Source organism: Dromiciops gliroides, chromosome 2 (genome assembly GCF_019393635.1).
Source record: "Dromiciops gliroides isolate mDroGli1 chromosome 2, mDroGli1.pri, whole genome shotgun sequence".
NCBI lineage: Eukaryota > Metazoa > Chordata > Mammalia > Microbiotheria > Microbiotheriidae > Dromiciops > Dromiciops gliroides.
This window is the reverse complement of record NC_057862.1, coordinates 23685937-23709837: the sequence shown is the minus strand read 5'-3', so window position 1 is coordinate 23709837 and position 23901 is coordinate 23685937. Positions and strand designations below refer to the sequence as shown.

General features: G+C 41.0%; 1 protein-coding gene across 1 annotated transcript in view; it reads left to right on the top strand.

Annotated features, from left to right (window-relative positions):
* Positions 1–230: 230 nt before the first annotated feature.
* The window catches only part of TMEM26 (transmembrane protein 26), a 48169-nt gene continuing 24498 nt past the window's right edge, over positions 231–23901 (top strand). The window contains exons 1-2 of the mRNA XM_043986180.1: positions 231–437; positions 18458–18536. Of these exons, the coding sequence (XP_043842115.1) occupies positions 247–437; positions 18458–18536 (270 nt within the window). The 5' untranslated portion in view covers positions 231–246. The remainder of the gene's footprint in view (positions 438–18457; positions 18537–23901) is intronic.

The window sequence follows — 23901 nt, the reverse complement described above, 5'->3', positions numbered from 1 at the left end:
CCCCGGCCTTATAACCGGCCGTCGGGGGCGGCGGAGGCGGCTGCAGCGGAGAGGAAGGGAGCGCGGCTGGACGGGGGAGGGTCGCTGCCTCTCCAGCTGCTGGACTGCTCCACGCGGCAGGCGGGCGGCCCTGGGCGGCTGCGGGCCGGGCCGCCCCGTCGGGGCACCTAGCGATCTGGCCAGCCCTCGGTTCCTCCCTGCAGAGAGCATCCGTCAGCGGCGGGCTGGCGGGCTGGCCGCGGGGCCATGGAGCCGCTGGTGCTGCTCAATGCCCTGGCCACGCGGCTGCTCTTCGTGCTTCACTCGCTGGTGGGCGTCTGGCGGGTGACCGAGGTGAAGAGGGAGACCCGCTTCTGGCTGCTCACACTTCTTCATCTCCCGCTCGTCCTGGAGACGGTGCTCACGCTGAAGAAGCGCCGCGGCCGAGGCTACCCCGGGTGAGCACCCGCGCCCCCCCACCCCACCCCGATGCCCCCGGCAGCTTCCACTGGCCCCCCGCAGCCGTCCCCACCACCCTCCCCAATCCATCCCGACCCGTTCGGGTGGGCGCCTCCGCGGCCAGCCTGGGATGGCAAAGGGGCGCAGAGACAGGGCTGACCCTGTGCCATTGGCGCGCATCCCTGGCTCCCAGACCTCACTCCGCATCTCGGCGGGGCACCCGAGGGGCGCAGGCGGGAGTTCCGGGACTCGGGTCTGCGAATGCTACGAAGAAGCGGCCGGGGGAGGGGGGCATTAAGCAGTGACCCTGATGCAGGGAAAGGGGCTTGTTCTGTCCCTGCTGCACGAAGAGAGCTTGTGTGCGCTTGTGCCCTAAGTTTAGAGAGCTGTGATCTCTCTCTCTCTCTCTCTCTCTCTCTCTCTCTCTCTCTCTCTCTCTCTCTCTCTCTCTCTCTCTCTCTCTCAGTTTCTCTGTCTGTCTGTCTGTCTGTCTCTGTTTCTCTGTCTGTCTCTCTCTCTCTCTCTCTCTCTGTCTCTCATCCCCTTTTTCTTCCCTCTCCCCTTTCTGGCATTAATTTCTTTCTCCCTCCCCTCTCTGCTCTTCTCCCTTTTTTCTTTCCTTTTTCTTTCTCCCCTTTCCCCTCATTTCCTTTTCTCTCCTTCCCTTTTTGCTTCCTTTCTACCCCTCTCTTTCACTCTTTCTTTTTATCTTTTTAACAATCCATCTCTATCCCCCCAATTTCTCTCTCTCTTGAATCCATTCTCCCCCCCCCCCAACTCTTGCATACCAGCTTGGTTGCAGGAAACCACACAAGGAAAGCAATGTGCTTTAAGGAGGTCATAAGGGTTAGGAAGCTGAGTCAGGATAGAGGCTGATTCCTCTGCTGACCACTGGCTATCCCTGACTTCCCTGTGACTCTCTCTGGGGACCAGGCACCTGGGTTTCTCTGAGGACTTTTCTTGTTTCCCGCCCAGTCAGTCATAGCAGAGTAGCTCAGGACCTATGTCTTACTATCATGAGGGGGGAGGGGGCAGCTAGGTGGCGCAGTGGATAAAGCCCCGGCCCTGGATTCAGGAGTACCTGAGTTCAAATCCAGCCTCAGACACTTGACACTAGCTGTGTGACCCTGGGCAAGTCACTTAAACCTCATTTCCCCACAAAACAAAACAAAACAACTATCATCCCAGGGGAGCATGGGCCTCCTTTTCTACTGTTAGGCTGCCTCCTACCATATACTCTGCTCCTTCCAACTTGACCAAAGTACTTGGAATTCTGTGACTGTTTGCATGCCCCCTGCCCCCGACCTATTTTCATCCAAACTTTTTCAGGGTCTACCATTCAAGGATTTTTATTTATATTTTTCAACTAGAAACATCCTATAGTCTTATGCCTGTAATACATTTGGTGTTTAAGAATAAGGAAAAACAAAAACTATGGAAATGGAGGTGGGATAAATGAACCCCAGATTCTAGGAATTCCCTGAGAGCCCATTCATGGCTTTTACACTTTGAAATAAAAAAAAAAGTAAACATTTAAAAGCCAAATCACATGATAGAAAATGATTAGAAGAGAATGACTGGGGCCTTTATTCGGTTCACTGGGAATGCAGGTATGGAATGGTGGAAAGTAGGTGGTGTTCTGCATTTCGAATGACTGGACCTGCGTTTGAATTCTATTTCTGCCACATGCTAGTTGTGTCTTTGAATAGGTTTTGTTTTTCACAACGAGGTGCCATCCCATTTTCAAGGTTTCAACTTGACTTAATGCCGTGGCGATCAGAATGTTCTTGCTCCCATCAGCAGTGTGTTATGTTTTGGTTGGCCCTGGCTGATGGTAAGGGACTTCAGGGTCAGAGGCAGAGATCTCAAAGGGGCTGGAGAGTCCATCCAGTTCAGCCTTCTCATTTTATCAGTGAGGAAATGGGAGCCTCCAACAGTGAAGTGGCTTAGCATGGAATCCTAGTTTATTTTAGATTTAGAGCTGGATAGGCCAGTTCTTTGAGCCATCCCGTCTGCCTGCCTCATTTTACAGATTAGAACCTAGAGAAGTTAAGTGATTTCCCCAAATTCGCGCAGGGTGTCAGCTACGGAGCTGAAAGATGAATGCAGGTCTTTTGGTTCCAAATCAAAACTTCCCCCAAAACACAAAGTCTTATAGAAGCTGCCTTTGGAATCCGCAAAGGGAAAAGCAATTAGCTGCATAAACAAGTCATGGGGTTAAAGAAACAAGTGAAAAGGAACAGGTGGGAGTGCGTGCAGGTGTGCCCGTGCGTGCGTGCGTGTGTGTGTGTGTGTGTGTGATTTTCTCTTCTCACCTAGGTCATATAATATTGATTTTGTTTTTACAAAGTACTTGATTAAAGACAGAGATGTATTTCCAGCAGTAAGAGAATGAAGTCTTTAGCAGCAGCATAAATAGTGTAGAATTGACCTGCTGACAGTAATCAGTTGATTTTGGAAGAGGTGAAGAGTCTAAACGACTTGATGGCTCTTTCAGGGAGAAGAACTTGAATGTTAATTGATACCACTTACTACCAGTGAGCCAATGGGCAAGTCACTATAGCTTTCTGGGCCTCAATCTCCCCTTCTGTAAAAATGTCAGGGTTGGACTAGTTGTTGTCTCCGGCACCTTCTGAATCCGTGCATTTTGTCTCATTTATATCCCAAAGCTATGGTTCAGTAGTGTCTTTCCTAACTTCTTCCATCCAGCATGTCGTCATTAATAGCTGGTTCTGTCTGACGTTCCCATTCCCGGTCAACCAAGGAGTCAGTGGTGGGAGACAACTTGCCCAACTTGCTGGATCGAATCCAGGGGGCACTTGGGGGGAAGCTTGCATTTCTCCTCATCTATCATATGTCAATGATCTGGGTGTGAGACCACTTTACTCTCAGTGTTAACATCCACTCATTTTTTTACACCAGTTGAACACACCAAGATTCACAAACTGTAACCAAGTCAGAAAATGAGGCTAGTCACTTTCACTTGAATAGAAGGGTTTCTATAGCAGGGTTTCTTTTCTTTCTTTCTTTTTTTTTTTAGTGAGGCTATTGGGGTTAAGTGACTTGCCCAGGGTCACACAGCTAGTAAGTGTCAAGTGTCTGAGGCCAAATTTGAACTCAGGTCCTCCTGACTCCAGGGCCAGTGCTCTATCCACTGCACCACCCAGCTGCCCCAACTCCTTCCCTTGTAAAAAAGAAAAATAGTGAAACAAAACTGACAAGGACCAGGATGGCATTTAGAGTCAAAGGACCTAGATGTAGAAATCTGCTCTCTCGTTTCCCACCTCACTACCTGACATTGGTCAAATCATAACTTCTGGGCCCTCGGTTTCTTCATCTATAAAATGAGGGGGTGGAATAACCAACATTTTGCTCCCATTCCCCACTCACAAGAAGAATGGGTTTCACTGTCTTTTCTCTGGGACCAAGATTGGTCATTGCAATTCATCTGAGTTCAGCCACTGTTCAATGCCTTTTTTTTGGTTTACATTACTTTGTATTGGTGGCATATAGGCTTCCTTCAGGCTAATGGAGGAAATTTTACAAATGTTTTTAAAGTGGCCCATTTAGTATTTCCTAGTTCTACTCATTTTGCTGAGCACAATGGAGTCCGCAAAGACAATCCTTTGTAGACTAGAATTTTACCTCACACTCTGCTAAGTACTTATTAAAAAGTATGGTATAGGAGGAGGGAAGGGAAGCACACTTGAGGACATATTGCAGAAATATGAAAAGCATTGGACAAAAGCCATATCCAAGGTTATTTTAATTAGCTTGTTGCATTTATTTAGCTTCTTTTACATTACATAAGCTCATTCATGTCCTACTTCAATGCCTTCTAATGGTTTGGAAGTAATTCTGGGTTTTGAAGACTGTGCCAACAGAGTGCCTTTTCCTAGTTAGCTGGGAAGGCTTCCATTATGTGTCCTATGATGGGCTCTTTGGCTGCTGTCTGGAGACCCACCTCATTAATTTTCTATAGGCTTCTGAGTAGGACGGCAAGAAAGCAGGTGGTGAAATCTGGGGGTAGAGCAAATCATGAAGATTGTCTGCCAAGGTCTAGAACATGCATTCTGAACTTGGGTTTAAGAGAATTCCAATGGATCCATGGATCTATTTCAGGAGGACCCTGGATTTTAAATTACATTTTTATTTTACCTAATCCCTAACTGAAATTTATCCTTTATTCCAAATATGAGCATCACCTGGGAATTTTTTTTTACCAATAGAATTCACAGATATTTTCATATTACTTTACTTTATCTCAAAATATCATTTATGCTCATTACTACGTTGAAATTGCTCTAGTTATTTGACCTGCCATTAGATGTATTATTCTAGAATATTTTGATAGCTATTTCAATATAGTTGCTTCCCTTTGTAGTCTTCTGTATTTTATTTTATCAATTTAAAACATTATCCTGAGAAGAGACCCATAGGCTTCATTAGATTGCTCAAAGCACATATGACATGAAAATGGATGAGTCCCTGATCTAGAGGTAATATTTTGAGCTTTCTGTGTAGCTCTGAGGCTTAATATAAGTGCTTGTTGACTCTCTAGAGGAGTTGAGACTTGGGCCACTGAAGGGACTGTCCAAAGTTATGAAATCTGGGGGCAGCTAGGTGGCACAGTGAATAGAGCACCGGCCTTGGAGTCAGGAGGACCTGAGTTCAAATCCAGCCTCAGACACTTAACACTCACTAGCTGTGTGACCCTGGGCAAGTCACTTAACCCCAATTGCCTCACCAAAAAAACAAAAACAAAACCAAAAAACAACAAAGTTATGAAATCTCAGATTCGAGAAGGATAAATGTACCAATTTTCAAAGAAGAACAAACAGGAATAGATGAAAGTTTGCAAACCAGTGACTTTGCTTTTTATTCTGGGGAAAACTTTAGAATGGATCATTAAAGAGGTGATGTCATGTGGGGTAGAGGACAGTGAGAACATCACCTCTTTCTTTACTTTTAACTTTTATCTTCATCTCTATCTTCATGTTCACTTTTACGTTTACGTTTACCTTTATCTTAATATTTGTCTTTATCTTTACAGATCATTCCAGATTAAACTAATTTCTGTTTTTTGACAGTATTATTAATAAACCAAGTGAGGGGACTGAAGTGAATAAAGTTTATCTAGATTTCAGCAAAGCTTTTCATAAAGTATTTCCTATGATTCATATGATGAAGATGGTAAAAGATGGATGAAATGAGGGTCCAGTCAGATATATTCCAGAAATGCTAGTTGTTAATGAGTCCATGTCAACATGTCTGGAGGTCTCTAGTGAATTTCCCCAAGGATCTGTTATTACATAGCCTCATGTGTATTTTAACATTATTTTATTAATCAGTGACTTGGATAAAGGCATAGATGGGGTGCTTATCAAATCTGCAGATGACACAAAGTTGGGAAGGATAGCTAACATGGGACATGACTATGTCAGGATCTAAAACAATCTTGACAGGCTCAAGTAATGAGCTGAATCTATTAAGATGAAATTCAGTAGGGATAAATATAAAGTCTTGCACTTGGATACAAAAAAAGGCCTATTTGACAAGTCTAATATGGGGGGGAGGCATGGAGAGATCGCATCTGTGGGAAAAATAAAAGGATATGGCCCAACACGAGTCAGTAGTGCAGGGCAGTGGACAGTGGGATTCGTGAGAACTTGGGCTACATTAGGAGGGGTTGAGGTAGGGAAGTGAAAACTCTACAGTACTCTATCCTCATGAGAGCCTGTTTAGAATCTTGGGTTCAGTTCTGGGTTCCACAGTTTGGGAAGCCTGTTGATACATCAGAGAGTGTCCAGAGGAGGGTAACTAGAATGGAGAAGGGACTTGAGTCTATATTTGAGGTTTGGTTGAAGGAACTGCTGTATTTAGTCTGGAGAAAAGCTGATTCAGGAGGGTCATGAGAGCTTTCTTTAAATATTTGAAGGGCTGTCTTGGGGAAGAGGGATTTGCTATCGTTGTTCAGTCATTTCAGTCATTTTGTGCCCCCATTGGGAGTTTTCTTGGCAAAGATACTAGAGTGGTTTGTCATTTTCTTCTCCAACTCATATTACAGATGAGGAAACTGAGGCAAACAGGGTTACGTGACTGCCAGGGTCACACAGCCGGTAAGTATCTGAGGTTCTTCTAGACTCTAGGTCCAGCACTCTATCCACTGTGCCACCTAGCTGCACCTTAGTTCAAATAGAACAAATTCTGGGTATGGATTCAAGAAGACCAGAACTCAAATCGTGCCTCAGACACTGATTAGCTGTGTGACCCTGGGCAAGTCATTTAATCCTCATTGTCTCAGTTTCCTCATCTATAAAATGAGCTGGAGAAGGAAATGGTAAACCACTCCAGTATCTTTGCCAAGAAAATCCCACAGGGACACGGAGAGTTGGACACAATTGAAATGAAACAACAACAGCAAAAAGTTGAACTCAGAGAATAGAATCAGGAATAATAGGCAGAAGTTACCAAAAAGTGGGCTTAATATCAGGAAAACTTTTTAACAATTGAGGTTATCCCAAAGTGGAATGAGTTGCCTTGAGACACAGAAGGTTCCCTCTCCATGAAGTCTTTAATTAGAAGCCAGAGGTGGGAGGCAGCTAGGTGGTACAGGGGATAAAGCACCAGCCCTGGACTCAGGAGGACCTGAGTTCAAATCTGACCTCAGACACTTGACACCTACTAGCTGTATGATCCTGGGCAAGTCACTTAACCTTCATTGCCCCCCCCCCCCCCCGCCCCGCACACAAAAAAATAATACTATTTATCTCTAGGACTAGTTCATCTTCATTTACCAACTTTTACAAGATAGATCTAAATCTGTGTAAAAATAAACTTTTTAAATTACATATACCTGAAGAAAAATTAAAACCATCTCCTTCCCTTGATCTAAGGGTCCATTGGCTATGTTCACACAGTAGTATTAAAGAAACACTTCTCAGCTCAGTTTGACTCCTCTGGACTACTCAGTTTTGATGAACACAAAGAGAATTCTGCCGTGTTGCTGCTGAACCATGCTCAGAGACCAAGTCAGTGTATTGAGGAACAGACAAGAGAGCTAGAGAAGAAAGTGTTACTGGAATCCCTTGAAACCCACCAGATATATTATAGTCATCCAAGAAAAGTTCCTCCCACTTTTCTTTGGAAAGAAAAGATGGAACTAAAGATGCTGAGCTCAGCTGGTCAGAGACAGGCCATATTACATCAACCCCGCTAACTTGCCAGATGGTAGAGATTTAACATGCTGGGATCCTATAAGATAGATAGATTCTGAGCTGATGCCTTACCTGGCTAAGCTCAAGAAATTTATGCGAGGGAATCTTACTTTTGCTCCTGCAGTTTCGTTCATGGACCCTCATATTTATGAGCTGGAAGTCGGTATCTCCCTGCCATATTTTTCTTGTTTTTCCTTTCTTTTCTCTGGGCAACAATCCAATGGATCTGTGACATACCATTTGAGTAAAGTCAAATAGAAGACAATATTTCAGTTGTTTCACAGCCAACAGTGGTAAAATATTCCTCAGGGGATAGAAAAATTACCAAGATTTTGACAAGTTTGAAGCATGTTCTCTTGAAAGTATGTGGGAATGAAGGAGATGCAATAATCTAACCTGACTTTACTGGCAATAGGACAGAACCGGAGGCCCTGGAGCCTTCTTCACACCCCAGAACTTTCAGAATCTTAAAACCATGGAAAGAGTGAAATTACAGCAAGACCCACCCTCTTCTCTCACCTCACCTCATCTCATTTCTCTCTCTCTCTCTCTCTCTCTCTCTCTCTCTCTCTCTCTGTCTCTCTCTCTCTCTCTCTCTCTGTCTCTCTCTCTTTCTCTCTCCTTCCTCCTCCTGCACCTCCTCCGCCTTCCCGACTCCTTCTCCCTTCTCTCTTCTGTCTCTGTTTCACTCCTCTCTTGTTTATCTGCTGAACAAAATAACCTTCTGCATAGACTTTAGGAATTTTTTTGGAGGAAAAGTGAAACACTTTGTTCCTTGAATTTTTCATTTAATCTTTACTCTCCTGATGCACTTTCCTCAAACTTGCCAAGTTTCCTATTGGTATGAGACTCATATTAAGTGAGGGAAGGGTCTTAATGTTCTTTCCACAAGTGACCTAGTGTCAGGGGCTAGCCTAGATTTTTAAGGACATGGGAAAGAAATGAAAGCAGTTCAAACAATTCAATTCAACAAAGACCTTTCAAGTACCTACCATGGGAAAAGCATGATGCTAGGAGCTCTAGATTCAAATAGAGATAGAGATAGATCTATCTATAGATCTATTTATATCTGTCTACTTATATGTATACATATTATGTATACATATATATATTCAGACATGCAAATTTCTTTATATAATGCATATATATATATATATATACACATATATACACATCACTACCTCTATTTCATCCTCATTTACCAACTTTTCCAAGATAAATCTAAATTGTACTGTCTGTGGTTTTAAAAAAAGTATTTTTCAGTACATGTCTCTGAAGGAAAATAAGAATATCCCCTTCCCTTGACCCTTTAAGGGTCCATTGGCTTTCTCCACATAGTAAGCATTAAATAAATGCTTCTTAGTTTGACTTGACTCCTCTGGATTACTCAGTTTTGATGAAGACAAAGGGAATTCTGCTGTTATTGTTGGCCCATGCTCATAGACCCAGCATATATATTAGATGGTGTAGTGGATAGAGCACTGGGTTTGGAACCAGGAAGACTGATATTCCAATCTAGCCCCAGACACTGACTAGCTGTGTGACCTTGGGCAAGTCACTTAATCTTCCTTGCCTCAGTTTCCTCATCTATAAAAGGAGCTGGAGAACAAAATGGCAAACCTCTCCAGTATCTTTGACAAGCAAACGCAAAATGGGTCACAAAGAGTTGGACACAACTGAAAAGTGACTCAACAAAAACACCACCACCACACATATACACACATATATATGTATATTCATATACATACATACATACATACATACATACATACATACATACACACAGATTCCTGAACCTCAAGCAATTTACATTTGATGGAGAGAATACAGCATACAAATAGGCAATTATGAAGTGAGAGAGCACCGATGAAAAGTAAGGGCTTCCTGGAGGAGGGAGGTGGTATCTGAGCTGAGCCTTGGAGGTATATAAGGATTCTTGGAGTTGGAGTTGAAGAGGGAGGGGGCACATGAAACTTGGTCCCGGGGGGGGGTGCTGTGCAATTATAGAAGTCCATGGATATGGGGCAACTAGGTGAAACAGTAGATAATGCACTGGCCCTGGATTCAGGAGGACCTGTGTTCAAATCCTGCCTTAGAAGCTTGACACTAGCTGTGTGACCCTGGGCAAGTCACTTAACCTTAATTGCCGTGCAAAAAATAAAAAGTCCAAGGATATGGCACACTGACATGCATAAGGGGGTAAAAGGATTGACCACATTCTATGAAAACAGGATGTAAAGGGGGAAGGGGAAAAGAGACAATTTTAGTTCATGATGTTTATTCTCAGTTACAGAATGCAAAAACAAAACAAAACAAAACAGTTTTCTCTCCTAAAAATCAAGGAATATTGGGCCTCATGGCATCCCTGGTTTGCTTACAGTCTCAGCTAAAATCCTACCTTCTTTGCAAGGCTTTCCCAATCTCTCTTCATTCTAATGCCTTCCCTCTGTTATTTCTTGTTTATCAAGTACATAGCTATTTGCATTTTGTCTCCACCATTAGAATGTGAGCTTCTTGTGAGCAGAGCCTCTTTTTTTTCTGGGGCAATTGGAGTTAAGTGACTTGCCCAGGATCACACAGCTAGTTAAGTGTCAAGTGTCTGAGGCCGGATTTGAACTCAGGTCCTCCTGAATCCAGGGCTGGTGCTTTATCCACTGCACCACCTAGCTGCCCCCAACAGAGCCTCTTCTTAACCTTTCTTTGTAACCCCAGCACATAGCCCAGTGCCTGAGAGCACATAGGAGACCCCCCCCAATAAATGTTTATTGACTGACTGCTTAGTGACTTATGGAGGTACCTGGTGGCCATTTCAAAATTTGAAGGACTGTCCCAAGGAAGAGGGATCTGATTGATTCTTCTGGAAGCCAGAGGGCAGAATCAAGAGGTAGATGGAAGGTAGAAAGCAGCAACAAATTCCTAAAAATGAGAGCTGTTCAAAAGGGCGACGGACTGCACTTAGCACAGTGCCTGGCATACAGTAAGCATTTAATAAGTGCTTATTGCCAGTGAGTGACTGCCTTGGGAGGCTGGGAGGCTTTCCCCTCAGTGGAAGTTCATTATTAACTCTTGTCTTCCCTGTGGTAATTTTCCCAATTTTCCCTGAAAGCTTTTCCATAAGTGCATGCCTTCTCCCTCTGTTCAGCCTCAGTTTCCCCCAGGAGCTCTAATTCACCTTCCTATGGTGACAGTCTCAAGTCAAGTGTAGGGTTTGTTACAAATCACCTGTGTAATAGAGTCCCTGTTTCATATACATATTCTCTTCATCTGTCTTTCTTGATATATGTTTATGTTTGTGGATGATTTTATAGTTCCTAATTTTTTTTAAAGAAAAAGAGATGTCAGAAAAAGCTAAGGTGTGGCAAAGAAGTAATGGGTTGGATTCTGGAGAAGCTGAATTTGAAGTGCCGGTAGTAGACCCATGTGACAAACATGCTTTCTAAGAAGTCACTGGAAATGCTTGTCTGGATTTCAGGAGAGAGACGGAGGCTAGGAATATCAATTAGACCACTTTACACATGACCCCAGCATATAGTGGAACTCACAAGTAAGAGCCCTGGGGTTCATATTCTGCCTTCGTTAATGCTTTAGTCTATATAAGTGGAATTCTCTATAACCTTTGGAAGAAAAGTTAATTGGAAGAACAGCTCTTCCAGATGGCTCTTGCACACTTATTAGTGTATGTAGATGCTCTAATCACATACACCCTTCTATTGAGTATTTATGTCCCCAAATTCTTGAGAGATCATGGTAAAAATGCAGAAATTATATAGGCATTCTACTTACCATTTCTCCATGTGATGACTGATACTACCTTAATTCTCCCCCTCCCCTTATTAGTCTGTGCTGTAGCATTATAAATGGTCCTGCTGCCTCTGGTCACTCCGCTATGTTATACTTAGATAGTAACAAAACCCACCAGCTATGTGCCAGTTTCCTTATCACGAAAATGATGTGGTTTCACTAGACCTTTAAAATTTCTGCCCATAATTAGCACGTTGGTTTTGATGCCAACACACTTAAGCAAAGAGACTAGCAAATGGGCAAATCATCAGAAAGAAACAAAAGGCAGAAAAAGTAGGAGAAACTTTACTTAGATCAAAGAAAGATTCATTTTCTAGCTCCTTTTCTTGGTGAGTGATAAAAATAGGGAGAACTAGCATTAATTTCCAGGTAGTGGTGAAGAAAATTCACCAATTATGAAGTATGGCAGAAATTGGTTGAAATTAAGGGTCAATTGTTATTTTTGGTACCAATCCTACTTGTGTGGTACAAGGCCCCTGAGAAATGATAGTCAGTATGGTCAGAAATGGCAAATGCAAAGAAATATGGATAGACTCATATAAAGTCATGAAGACTGACAAGAGCAAAATTAAAACAGTTTACATGCTTATTATAATGATGATACAAAATGATCTGTGATTTTCTTAGTGTGATGAACTCCATCTACCAGTGTTGATTGCAGCTGGTCTATGTAAGCTAGTAGAACAATTCTAGAGTGGGCGTTCCTAGCCTGGAGCCCAGGAACATACACATGCATCTATATGTATGAATACACACATGTATATACACATCTATATATATATGTGTGTGTGTGCATATAACTATTTTAATACAGTTAGCTTCCTTTGTAGTCCTGTGTATTTTATTTTATGCATTTTATAACATTCTGAGAAGGGCTTCACAAAACCACTGAAGAGATCCAAGACCCAGGAAAGGTTAAGGACTTCCATTCTCAAGAATTAATTGGGAGCATATTATAGTTAAATGAATTTCTTGGCATCAAACGATTCCCGGCAGGGGTAGTATGTGAAGTTACATCTTTCTGACTTTAACAACATCAACAACAGTAGTAAAAACATGAAAGTAATATACTTTGCCTAGACCTGTAGTTTCAGTGGCACAGGAAACTCCCTATACTGATGCAGATCTGTGCTTTTTCTCCCACTTAGAGACTTCAGAGAGTGCATAGAGGGCCTGGGGCACTGAGGAATTGGTCTTGTCTAGCCTCTATTCAGCCACTATATCTCAGAATTGGTGTTTGAACCTGGGGTCTTTGTGATTTGCAAAGTTTGTATTCTAACCACTATGTCAAGGTACCTCTGAGGGGGAAAAGACACAGAGAGACATACATATACACAGAGAAAGGAAAGAAAGAAGTCAGAGATGAAAGGGAAGGAAATCATTCATTTAAAAAAATTTTAATAAACACTTTTTCAAAAAGGAAGTAAAACAAAGTAAAACAATTAAAAGAGCCAATGGTAGGGAACAGCTAGGTGGTTCAGTGGATAAAGCACTGACCTTGGATTCAAGAAGACTTGAGTTCAAATCCAGCCTCAGACTCTTGACACTAGCTGTGTGACCCTGGGCAAGTCACTTAACCCTCATTGCCCTGAAAAAAAAAAAGCAAATAATAAATCATTTGGAATTTCACATTTTATGCATAATCCTTTGTAATTTGTGTGAATCTTTGGTTCGTGGTTTAAAATAGAAACATTTTTAACGAAAAAATGAAATAATGTGTCTATAGGTATTAAAAATTCCTAAACACATTAAATTCCAAAACACATTCTGCAAATACTCACCTTGTGGTGAGAGGCAGGAAGGTAACATATGATTTGGGAACAGTTTACTGAGTGTCACGAGATTCATGTTGGCTAGATCATAACTTACTGAAATATTGTTTCATGTTATAAATACGTTTGGGCATAGCCATAATCTAAACTGACAAATTCCCAGATGTTACCTTCACCTCATACAGTTTATGACCAACAGGGGGCACTGCAGAGAGAAACCATAGATTGGGGGCAGTTTGTGCCAAAGTCCAGTGGGTATAAAGAAGAGAATGTCTTTGAAGAAGAGAGGCTGATTTCAGTTTATAAGGAGAGAATTTCTAAATTATTGACTATAAACTGAGATATAATTTGATGCTAGACATATTGCCACTGTGACAGGATGCCTTATTGCACAAATATTAGTCAGCTCTCCCACTTTAATTAGATGATTAGAATTGGGATTAAAGTACCAGTGATGACCACTCAATTTACGGGATTATAGTTCCTACAAACATAGGACTTAGAGTTTGAAGGCTTCTTACAGAATATGTAAGCTTGGGCTTCTTCAACTTTTACTACTCGTGACCCCTTTATACCCAAGAAATTTTTATGTGACCCTGGGTATATAGGCATAGAAAATTGGTATACATCACCTTTTACTGTTGCCAAATTTTTCACGACCCCCACATTCAGTTATGTGACTCCATGTGGGGTGGTGACCCACCGTTTAAGAAGCTTTGATGTAGCCCACTCCTACACACACCCTATTGTAGAGAGGGGAAACATGAGGTTCCCAGAATTGATGTGACCTCTGTAGTTCTTATCGTCTTATCTAATGGATTCCATGGTCTCTGAGCTCACTTCATGGTCTAGATCAATGGCCCAATGACTTGTCCAAGGTCACACAGTTAGTAAGAGGAAGAGCTTGGCTATAAATCCTATCCCTCTGACTCCATGTCTATTATTCTTTTTACTATATAATGTATGCAGTAAGAGTGATCTCCCGGCAAAACACACAGACACACACAGACACACACACATACACACACACACCACAAACAAACAAATACCAACTCTTTACTTAGCTAGCCATCATAAACCTTACTAGTATAAGCTTGTTCTTAATTTTCATGGATCATAATTGAAAGAGGTGTCAACAGGACCCCTGACATAATGTTTTTTTTAAAAAACTAAAATCATATGTAAATTATGGGGCAACACATGGCTAGATAGCTGTTCATCTGAATTTTACAAAGATCACAGGGTTTTATCTGATTTCAGAAAATGTAAATCAGAAATACAGAGAAGCCATGGGCTATAGGGAGATGGGCAGCTAGATGGTGCTGTAGAGCCCAGAGTCAGTAAAACTCACTTTCCTGAGTTCAAACCTGGCCTCAGACACTTACTAGCTGTGTGACCCTGGGCAAGTCACTTAACCCTGTGACTGTTTCCTCATCTGTAAAATGAGCTGGAGAAGGAAATGGCAAACCTCTCCAGTATATTTGCCAAGAAAACTCTAAATGGGATCACAAAGAGTTGGATACCACTGAAATGACTGAACAATAACAATAGCAAAAATCCAAAGGAAGGAAACAGGCATTTATTAAATGCCTACTATGATCCCTCTTGGAAGTGGGAAGTGCGATCAACCTTCTGCTTGGCCCTAGAGGGAAGAACTAGGAGCAATTGGTAGAAGATACAGAAAGGCTTACACACAATTGGAGCTGTCTCAAATGGAAAAAATAATTATAGTAAGAACCCCCCCCCCCCCCGCGCGCGCGCGCACACACACACACACACACACACACATACATATACACAGCTGTGCTATTCAAGCCAGAAATGGATGGCCACTAAGGGAGAAGTTCCTAGAGTGCCTTCTTGCTCATATACTGGCTACTCTGGATGGTGTCTGAGATTCCTTCCAGCTCTGATATTTGGTGACATAGTTTTGCTCGCTGTCCCCAAGAGAAGCTGTAGAATTGTAGGTCAGCCAACAGCTGGAATCTTCAAACAAAGACTCTCATATCCCAACTGTCCCTTGCACTTAAAATCCACTTCCTTTCCCATTAGCACAAGGGAAATGGTTTCTCCTTATGTTTCCCCTGATACCTGAGGTCAAAGATCTCATAATCCTGGCTCCTTTTCTTCTTGATGTGTTATGTGAAGCCTATGAAGCAGGGGGCTTTGATGTCCCCCCCAGCAGGTCAGCAGGTCCCATGGAGGCTTTCAGCAGGCATTACAAATCGTAACCTCATACTTTATGTCAAGTTAGTGATTCCAAGAGATTAAATGCTGGAGTTGTTACAGTATGATGTTTATTTGTCTGAGGCAAGATAGAGGGAACACAGTCCTGGAATATTGGAAGAAGATGTCAGTAGGGGGAGTTCTGGATTTCTACTGTTAAAAACACACGGAAACTTAGCTAAAACTTCCAGAAGCCACTCATTAGGAGAGGATTTAGAAGAACTTGGCCCATTTTCAGTTTTGTTTTTAAATTATATTGACACTTTTTGCTTTTACATTGCAGTTAGTTCTAAGTATTCCTGCTCTACCCCTACTGCTGTAACAAAGAAAAACAGTTAAGTAGAATAAACCCATCATCTGTTATTGAATCTGGTGGTGCATGCACCATTTTGCTTCCTTAGCTACTCCCCCACCACTTATCTAATGAAAAGAGAGTGATCTGAGATAATAACCTTTTTCCTTTCTAGACACACACAGAATATATTTCTGTGAACTTGTATTTAATTTTTTTAATTTAAAATTTATTGCAAAATATCTTAATTCACTGAATGCAGCTAAATACATGAAAGGTAGTATGGTTCAGTGATTAGCAGAGCAGCCTTGGAGTCTGCAAAAGTCAATCCTATCTTTGATGCAGATTGGCTGTGTGATCCTGGGCAAGTAACGCAACCTCTCAGTGTAACTCTTTTAAGATCCCAGGTTATAGATGAGTGCTACTTCATGTTGTAAAGTTGCCATCTAGCTATACTGTCTAAAAATCTAACAAGTGGTCACCAATAAATTAGAAGCTTTAGCAAGAGTTTAGACTTTTAAGTATTTATTAAAGAGCATTAGGATCTAATGATCACAGAGAAAGGTAAAAATCTAACTATTTCTAAGAGACCCCATCATCCAACCCGCCATAGCAAGGTCAGGAACAAAAAGGACCCAACGCTTCCTTCCTCCTCCCAGAAGCCTCCTGTCTAAACCGGAAACATAAAATGTCACTTCCTGATGCCAAGGAACTGACCGCCCAAGCCACATGGCTTGCCCTCAGATGCCTTCTCCTCATGGCGGAGCTTTCCTACAGGAACTCTCCAGCAGGTGGCGCCACTCCAATGGTCACAATGTTAATGAAAGAAGTTCGAAGCTGGGACAGATCATACTGAGTGGAGTCACAAGTCACAAGCATGTGTCTGTGTGGATATCTTCTATTATATATACATATATATGTGTGTATGTATATGTATGTTTTTTTTTTTTTTTTGGTGGGGCAATGGGGGTTAAGTGACTTGCCCAGGGTCACACAGCTAGTTAAGTGTAGTGTCTGAGGCCGGATTTGAAGTCAGGTACTCCTGAATCCAGGGCCGGTGCTTTATCCACTGTGCCACCTAGCTGCCCCCATGTATATGTATATTGATGTATGTAGATTACACATGTATGTATTTATGTAGTAGATGTATGTACACATGCAGATTTTCATATATATTTATACACATATATGTTGTTTAGTTGTTTTCATTTGTGGCTGACTCTTTGTGACCCCATTTGGGGTTTTCTTGGAAAAGATACTGAAGTGGTTTGCCATTTGCTTCTCCAGCTCATTTTACATGTGAAGAGACTAAGGTAAATAGGGTTAAGTGACTCCTCTAGGGTCACATAGCTAGTAAGTGTCTGAGGTGGATTTGAACTCAAGTTCTCCCAACTCTAGGGCTAGTGCTCTATCCATTATGCCACCTAGCTGCCTCCTTTGTATATGTTTATATGTGTGTATAGACCTGTATATAATCATCTGTTTTGTTTGCATTTCTTAAATCTGTATAAATAAAAATAAAAATAACTAACAGCTGTTGAAAGGTTTGGCTCCCCCCACCCTGTCTTTTCTTATATAATTAATTTGTAATGTTAAATTTAACCATCACATGCATTATAGATTTTTTTAGAATGTGGGGAATAAAAATATCCTTTAAATATTTAAGCAAAAGTTAAAAATAATGAAACTTCCTGATGTAACCTTTTGTCATTTCATCTTCTTTGGTTTTAACTAATGTTTTTGAGGATATTTCAAGCTCAAAACTATGAATGGAAATGACTTTAAATAAATATTGAGTTTAGTATATATAAACACACATACATAGGCATCTAGTCAGTGTTTAATATGCATTTTACATGATGCCCACTAAATATATCTAAATATATGAAAATCAACACAGCATAGTTGATTCATGGCCAGCTTAGATGTCATGATGAGTCATGTGTCAATTCCTCTTCCTGTCACATTCTGACTATTTGACCTTTTGTAAATCATCTTAGGCAACTAAAACTCTCTACACCAATGATATCACAGGTGGGAGGTGGGTGTACATTGTGTGTGCATGTATATACACATGTGAATACACATATACTTTAATGCATATATATTTATTAGTGACAAATTCAAACAAAAGTAGATGATATTCTCTCTCTGTGTTATATACACATATATGCTATATAAAAATATACAAATTTATATATACAATAAATATATACAAATGTATACTCATACATGCACATGTACATGTATACACATATTTGCTTATATGTGTATGTATACCCATATCTACATATTGTGCTTTTATATACATACATGTGTGTGTATTAAAATAGTCCTATAGGCACAGTACTATTTAGACAAGGAAATTGACATCAATTACCCAGCTTTGTTGTTACATGGCATTTTTTTTAATCTAGGAAAGATGGCTATAATTGGGTTTAGGTGGCATAATACACTTTTGAATCAAAGTCTAAGTCTTGTTCCTATAGCTCGTTGGCAGTGTCCCATGACACCATATCAAAGTGAACATTTCTTAGCTTGATTAGAAATTCAGTGAGAACGGCAGCTGCGCTGCGAGTGTCTTTTGCAGTTGTATTGTTTCTCTGGAATCCATATGGCAGAAATCACATAACACAATTTCCCCTAGAACAAGGACATTTCCTATAGGCAGGTTCTGCTCAAAATGACACTGTTTCTCTTTGCCTCCGCAGATTTTCGCCCGCCATATTTTTCTATCTGATTAGCATTGTACCATCGTTATGGCTCCTGGAAATGCATCATGAGACGCAGGTAATTTCTTGAGGTAATTAAGATAGTAACTAGAAATGCAGCCTTTACCAGTAAAGACTCTCCAGCCCAAATCAGTCAGATTGCCTGAAGAAGTTGACTTGTCTTGGAGACCCTGGTCATAATGATTGGTACTAACTCAGTGGTAGTCATTTAATAGCTCAATGACAGTCAAGGAGAATAAGTCATTCCATTCATAATTTCAGCCCAGAAGAGTATTACATTCCTTTTCAGGCAACATATTGACATTCTCTCCAGTTCTCTATATATTTTAATGGAAAGAGTATTGGCTCTCAAGGCAGAGATCCTGGAGTCAAATCCCACTGCTGAAGCTTACTACCTGTGGAACCTTGGGCAGGTTTCTTTTTTTCCCCTTCTTTTTCTTTTCTTTTTTTTTCTTTGCCTATGGGGCAATGAAGGTTAAGTGACTTGCCCAGGGTCACACAACTAGTAAGTGTCAAATGTCTGAGACTGGATTTGAACTCAGGTCCTCCTGAATCCAGGGCTTTATCCACTGTACCACCTAGCTGCCCCAAAGCAGGTTTCTTAATAACCCTGGGTCACAGTTCTCTCATGTATAAAATAAGGAGGTTGGAGTAGAAAAGGATCCCCAAGTCCCCTCTGATTCTTCATCTAAGATCCTACTATCTTCTGGATATCATGGAATTGATCAACGTTTTTCCTAAAATGCAGTGCCTCAAAGTGTATGATAACTGAAATATGGCTGAATAAAGCCAGAACAAAACAGAAGAGGGAGCATCCTCATTTTGAATGCCAGACAAAAGGAAGGAAGTAAACACACACACACACACACACACACACACACACACACACGCACACACACACACGTACACACACACACGTACATACACACAAATAAAAACACATTCATCAAATACATATCTGATTAATAGAAATGACTCTAAATTTCTATCACTAAGAGTTTTACCCAAAATAGGAAAGTGAGGGAAAAGAATAATAACTAGCATTTATATAACACTTTCAAATTTGCAAAGAATTTTCCATTTATTATTTTGGTTTCTTCTAACAACAACCCTGGGAAGTTCTATTACAATTATCCCACTTTTACAGATGATGAAACTGAGTCTGAGGGAGGTTAAGGGTCTTGTCCAGAGACACACAGCTAGTAAGTATCTAAGGTAGGATTTGAACTCAGGTCTTAGTGATAATTACTTAACCCTATACCATCCTGGCAGAATGAGGTTGCATTGTAAGACACAGTCACTATAAGGTGCTCTTGCTTAATTGTATTTCTTTGAACCAAGGGTGAAGGGCCGATTGGGAGAACAGCATTGTTGTTTTTGTCCCCCAAATGACTGAAAATCAATGAAACATACTATGAAATAAAAAAAGTTAGGTAAAATTTAAAAATAGCGATGAATAATTCTATTTTAGAGGTCAAAAATAGTGTGCATTGAAATCCTGATGGATCTTCAGTTTGAAACCGATTCCCATGAATTTTTGTTAAAAAATATAATGACCATAGAGAAGGAAGACAGACTGGGTAATATGCTAATCACCTACATCTGGCAATGGGGATCTATCAATACAAAGCTCTGTACTTCCCTAGTTCACTTAGATTTGAGATGGAATGAAAGGGGGGAAATGAGATGATTAGATCTTGTTATTGACATACATTTTAAAATCCCACTAGATTTTCCATTTCAAAATACAGCTCACTGCAGGGCTCAGTGCAGGACTTTGGGGGCGGGGGGGGGGGCTTCACCAACCCTCATTCGGGAGGCTGCTTGGTCTGGTCAGAGGATTGGTCTTTTGGAACGTCATTTATTTCCTTGGCTGCTCTATGACTGGGGTCCAGAACTGGTTCCATTAGGTGCACTCTTTTTTGGAGGGATTGGGGTTTTGGTGAATAATTTTTAATTATTCCTGACATTTCACCTATTAAAATCTGAGGTTCTAAGGAGGAAAGAAATAGTGTCTTTTACTGCCTTTCTTTGTCTGCCCTCAGAGGGAAGAGGAATGAAAAACAGTGGAATAACTAAGAAATCTATACTTTGAACAACTTCAGGATGAGGGTTGTTTTCTTTTCAATTTAATTCTGCCTGAAATTCCAAGATCTCTAAATGTGTGAATGCGTGCCTGGATGTGTATATGTCACATATAGGTTAGCTTTGCAGAGGAATTTTGAAATTCCTCAAACCCACAAAAGCTGTTGTTTCTTTTTCTTTTTCTTTTTCTTTTTTTTCACCAGCTTGTAAAATTTGCATTGGCTGCAACACTGCTTTCAGTGGCGGCTGCTCTTCATCTCTGGTCCACGCCTCTCTCCTCTTTCTGCTCCCTGCATCCTGAGCATCTGCCTAGATTAAACACACACACACACACACACACACACACACACACACACACATGAGTTCTCTCACAAATACAAATTCCTGTGAAAATGGAAACCCAAATATGATTTCACTGCACTTCTGGTAGAGTAAATTTTGGCCTCCAACCAAATGACGGATGGGGTACAATTTTTTCAGGCAGGAGAAAAATGAACAACACATTGGATTGAGTATTTAAACCCAAAAGCCCCTTCCCCCCTCCTTATTAAGAAAAAGACTTTTCCTAATTTTAAAAAAAATGTCACTGGACATGGGACCATCACATTTAATCTGTCCAATTTGCCTTAAGGCTGTCTTAACCCTAGGAACATTATAATGGGCATTTCCAGTGAAATCAGACACAATGATTGGATGGAATTTCATTCAGTTCAGTTGGTATTTAGTTCAGTTCAATTCAACGAGCATTATTAAGCACCCAAGATGTTCTAGAGGCTATATTGGGCTCTTGAGATAATAAGAAAATAGAAAAACTCTCCCTTCAAGGAGTTCACTTTCTAGTAGGGGTTTTAGGGGTGGTGGGAAGTGCAATCACTTATATAGACAAGGAAATACAAAATGCTATCTGAACTTTTGTTTTCATTGGTATAACCATAGGGTAAATGCTGATAAACTTTTAACAACCATCTTGGGGTGGGGGAGAAAACAAACTATCTGCAGAATACTTTTAAATTTAATCTGCTTCACTAACATTCTCTCCATCACTTTTTGAAGTCTAGACAATCATCAAAACATAAATCAAGTCCTGATTTTTAACATCTATCAATTTTTGAAAAGTAAATGAGGTGCGGCTAGGTGGCTCAGTGGATAGAGCACCAGCCCTGGATTCAGGAGTACCTGAGTTCAAATCTGGCCTCAGACACTTAACACTTACTAGCTGTGTGACCCTGGGCAAGTCACTTAACCCCAATTGCCCCACAAAAAAGAAAGAGAAAGAAGGAAAGAAGGAAAGAAGGAAAGAAGGAAAGAAAGAAAGAAAGAAAGAAAGAAAGAAAGAAAGAAAGAAAGAAAGAAAGAAAGAAAGGTAAATGATCATACTGAAAATATAACAATGGGCTTTTGTGAGCTTGTGTGAGCTAGCTAGCATGAGAAAACTCCAAGTCAGCATTTTCTCAGCAACTTCTAGCCTTAGAGATTTGCCTAGAGAGCTGAGAGGTTAATTGATTTGCCCAGGTCACATAGCCAGGGTGTGTCAGAGACAGAACTGGAACCCTTCCTGACTCCAAGCTGAGGTATCTGCCCACTACACAACCAGCTGCTTCTCAAGGTAGATGTAGAGAGAATACAAATGCATTTCAATGGAAGAATGGAGGATAGGGAATGGAAGGAAGTTCGAAGCTTTGGGGCATTAGGACAATGAGCAAAGGCCTCACATAAGATAGAGCTCTTGGGCTAAGCCTTGGAGGGAGCTGGACAGTGATTGATCTACATTTTGTGGAACTGTTCTCATTTAGGGAGATATGTCAGCTCTTTGACACTGCAATGGATCTGTGATCTCATCAGGGTACATACTCCCTCCAGTAGTTCAAATTATAAGCCATCCAGATGTTCTCATCTCACACTCCTTCTGTCCATACTTTTCCATTTAATGACCATAGACAATCCATACAACATGGAGACCTCTACTTCACAGGATTGAAAATCAAAGTCTCTTCACTCTAATGCTAACCCACAAAGGGGCTGTGCAGGTCCAGTCTATCCCCCTCACATTACAAAAGAGGAAAATGACCCCCAGAGAAGTTACACACCCTAATATAATCCAATGCTCTTAACTCTCCCCCTAACTACTTTCCATTTTTAGCAGAACCATGATCTACCTGAACTCAGGTATATACTCTGATTTCAAACCTGCTGGTCTTTCCAATGAACAATTGAAAATGGGATTCTATGGGTTAGGACCCAGGTTGTCAGTTAACCCTGATTTTGCTGTACTCTCACTGACTCCCTCAGACATTTCTCTTCATTCATTTATATTTTCCAGTTTTACCTATAGAGAGAATGTCAGTATTGCTATGGCTCATTCCCTTCAATAACATATCAACTCATTAGTTGTTGGATAAGGAGCACACAAAGAGTATCAGTGGTTAAATTAGTAGGATAGATTGCCTAAATACCATTTGGAAGGACTGCACCCATCACTCCCTTTTCATTCATTGTGTGTCATTTGTGTTGTGGGTGGCCGTAGCCAAAACGTGGTATAGTGGGAAAGTTGCTAGACTTGGTGTCGGGGGACCAAAATTCTAATACTGGTTCTGCTGTTTTCTTCTTGTGTGACTTTGGGCAAGTAAGTTAACCTCTTCATACCTCAATTTTCTCATCCTGCAAAATGAGAAGGTTGGAATAGATGTCTTCTGATGTCCCGTAGGATTCTGAGCACCCCCTCCCACCACCAGTGATGAGTTGTTCCCTGCTTAGCTCAGCTGGCCCTTGGAGAGTGACCATTCTCTGACCAGGAACTTCATGTATGTCTATATTTTTCTAGACCTGTGATTTCATTAGTTTTGGTAGTTTTCTGAAGAGAAAACTTCCTTTAAAAGTACAGATCAATACCTGCTCTTCCATTTATATTCTTGGAGGGTTTTCCAGAGCACTGAGAATTCATGACTTGACCAAGTTCACAAAGCCTCCATGTAGTTATTTTATATAAAATATTCTTGTCTTTCTAATACTCTTCCTGCCCCCTTTCAGTAACCAAAATGGCTTTTTCTCATCTCAAACTTATAATTTTTCTTTCTCTAATGTACTTAGGCTTACAAACAAGATCTCCCATTGTTTTTGGTTTTGTTTTTTTGAATTCAGTTACCCAAGATGGGATACTGACCAAGACATGGTGGTCAACAGGAAGGTAGTCTTACAATCAAGGAACTTCATGGAGAAGCTCAGGATTTCATAAAACCATCACATTCAAACATCTTGTGCAAAACCCCATTTATGTAAATGGGTTAGGAGATTATTGCAGTAATCTAAGGCAGGGGTGTAAAGGACCTGAAATAAGGTGG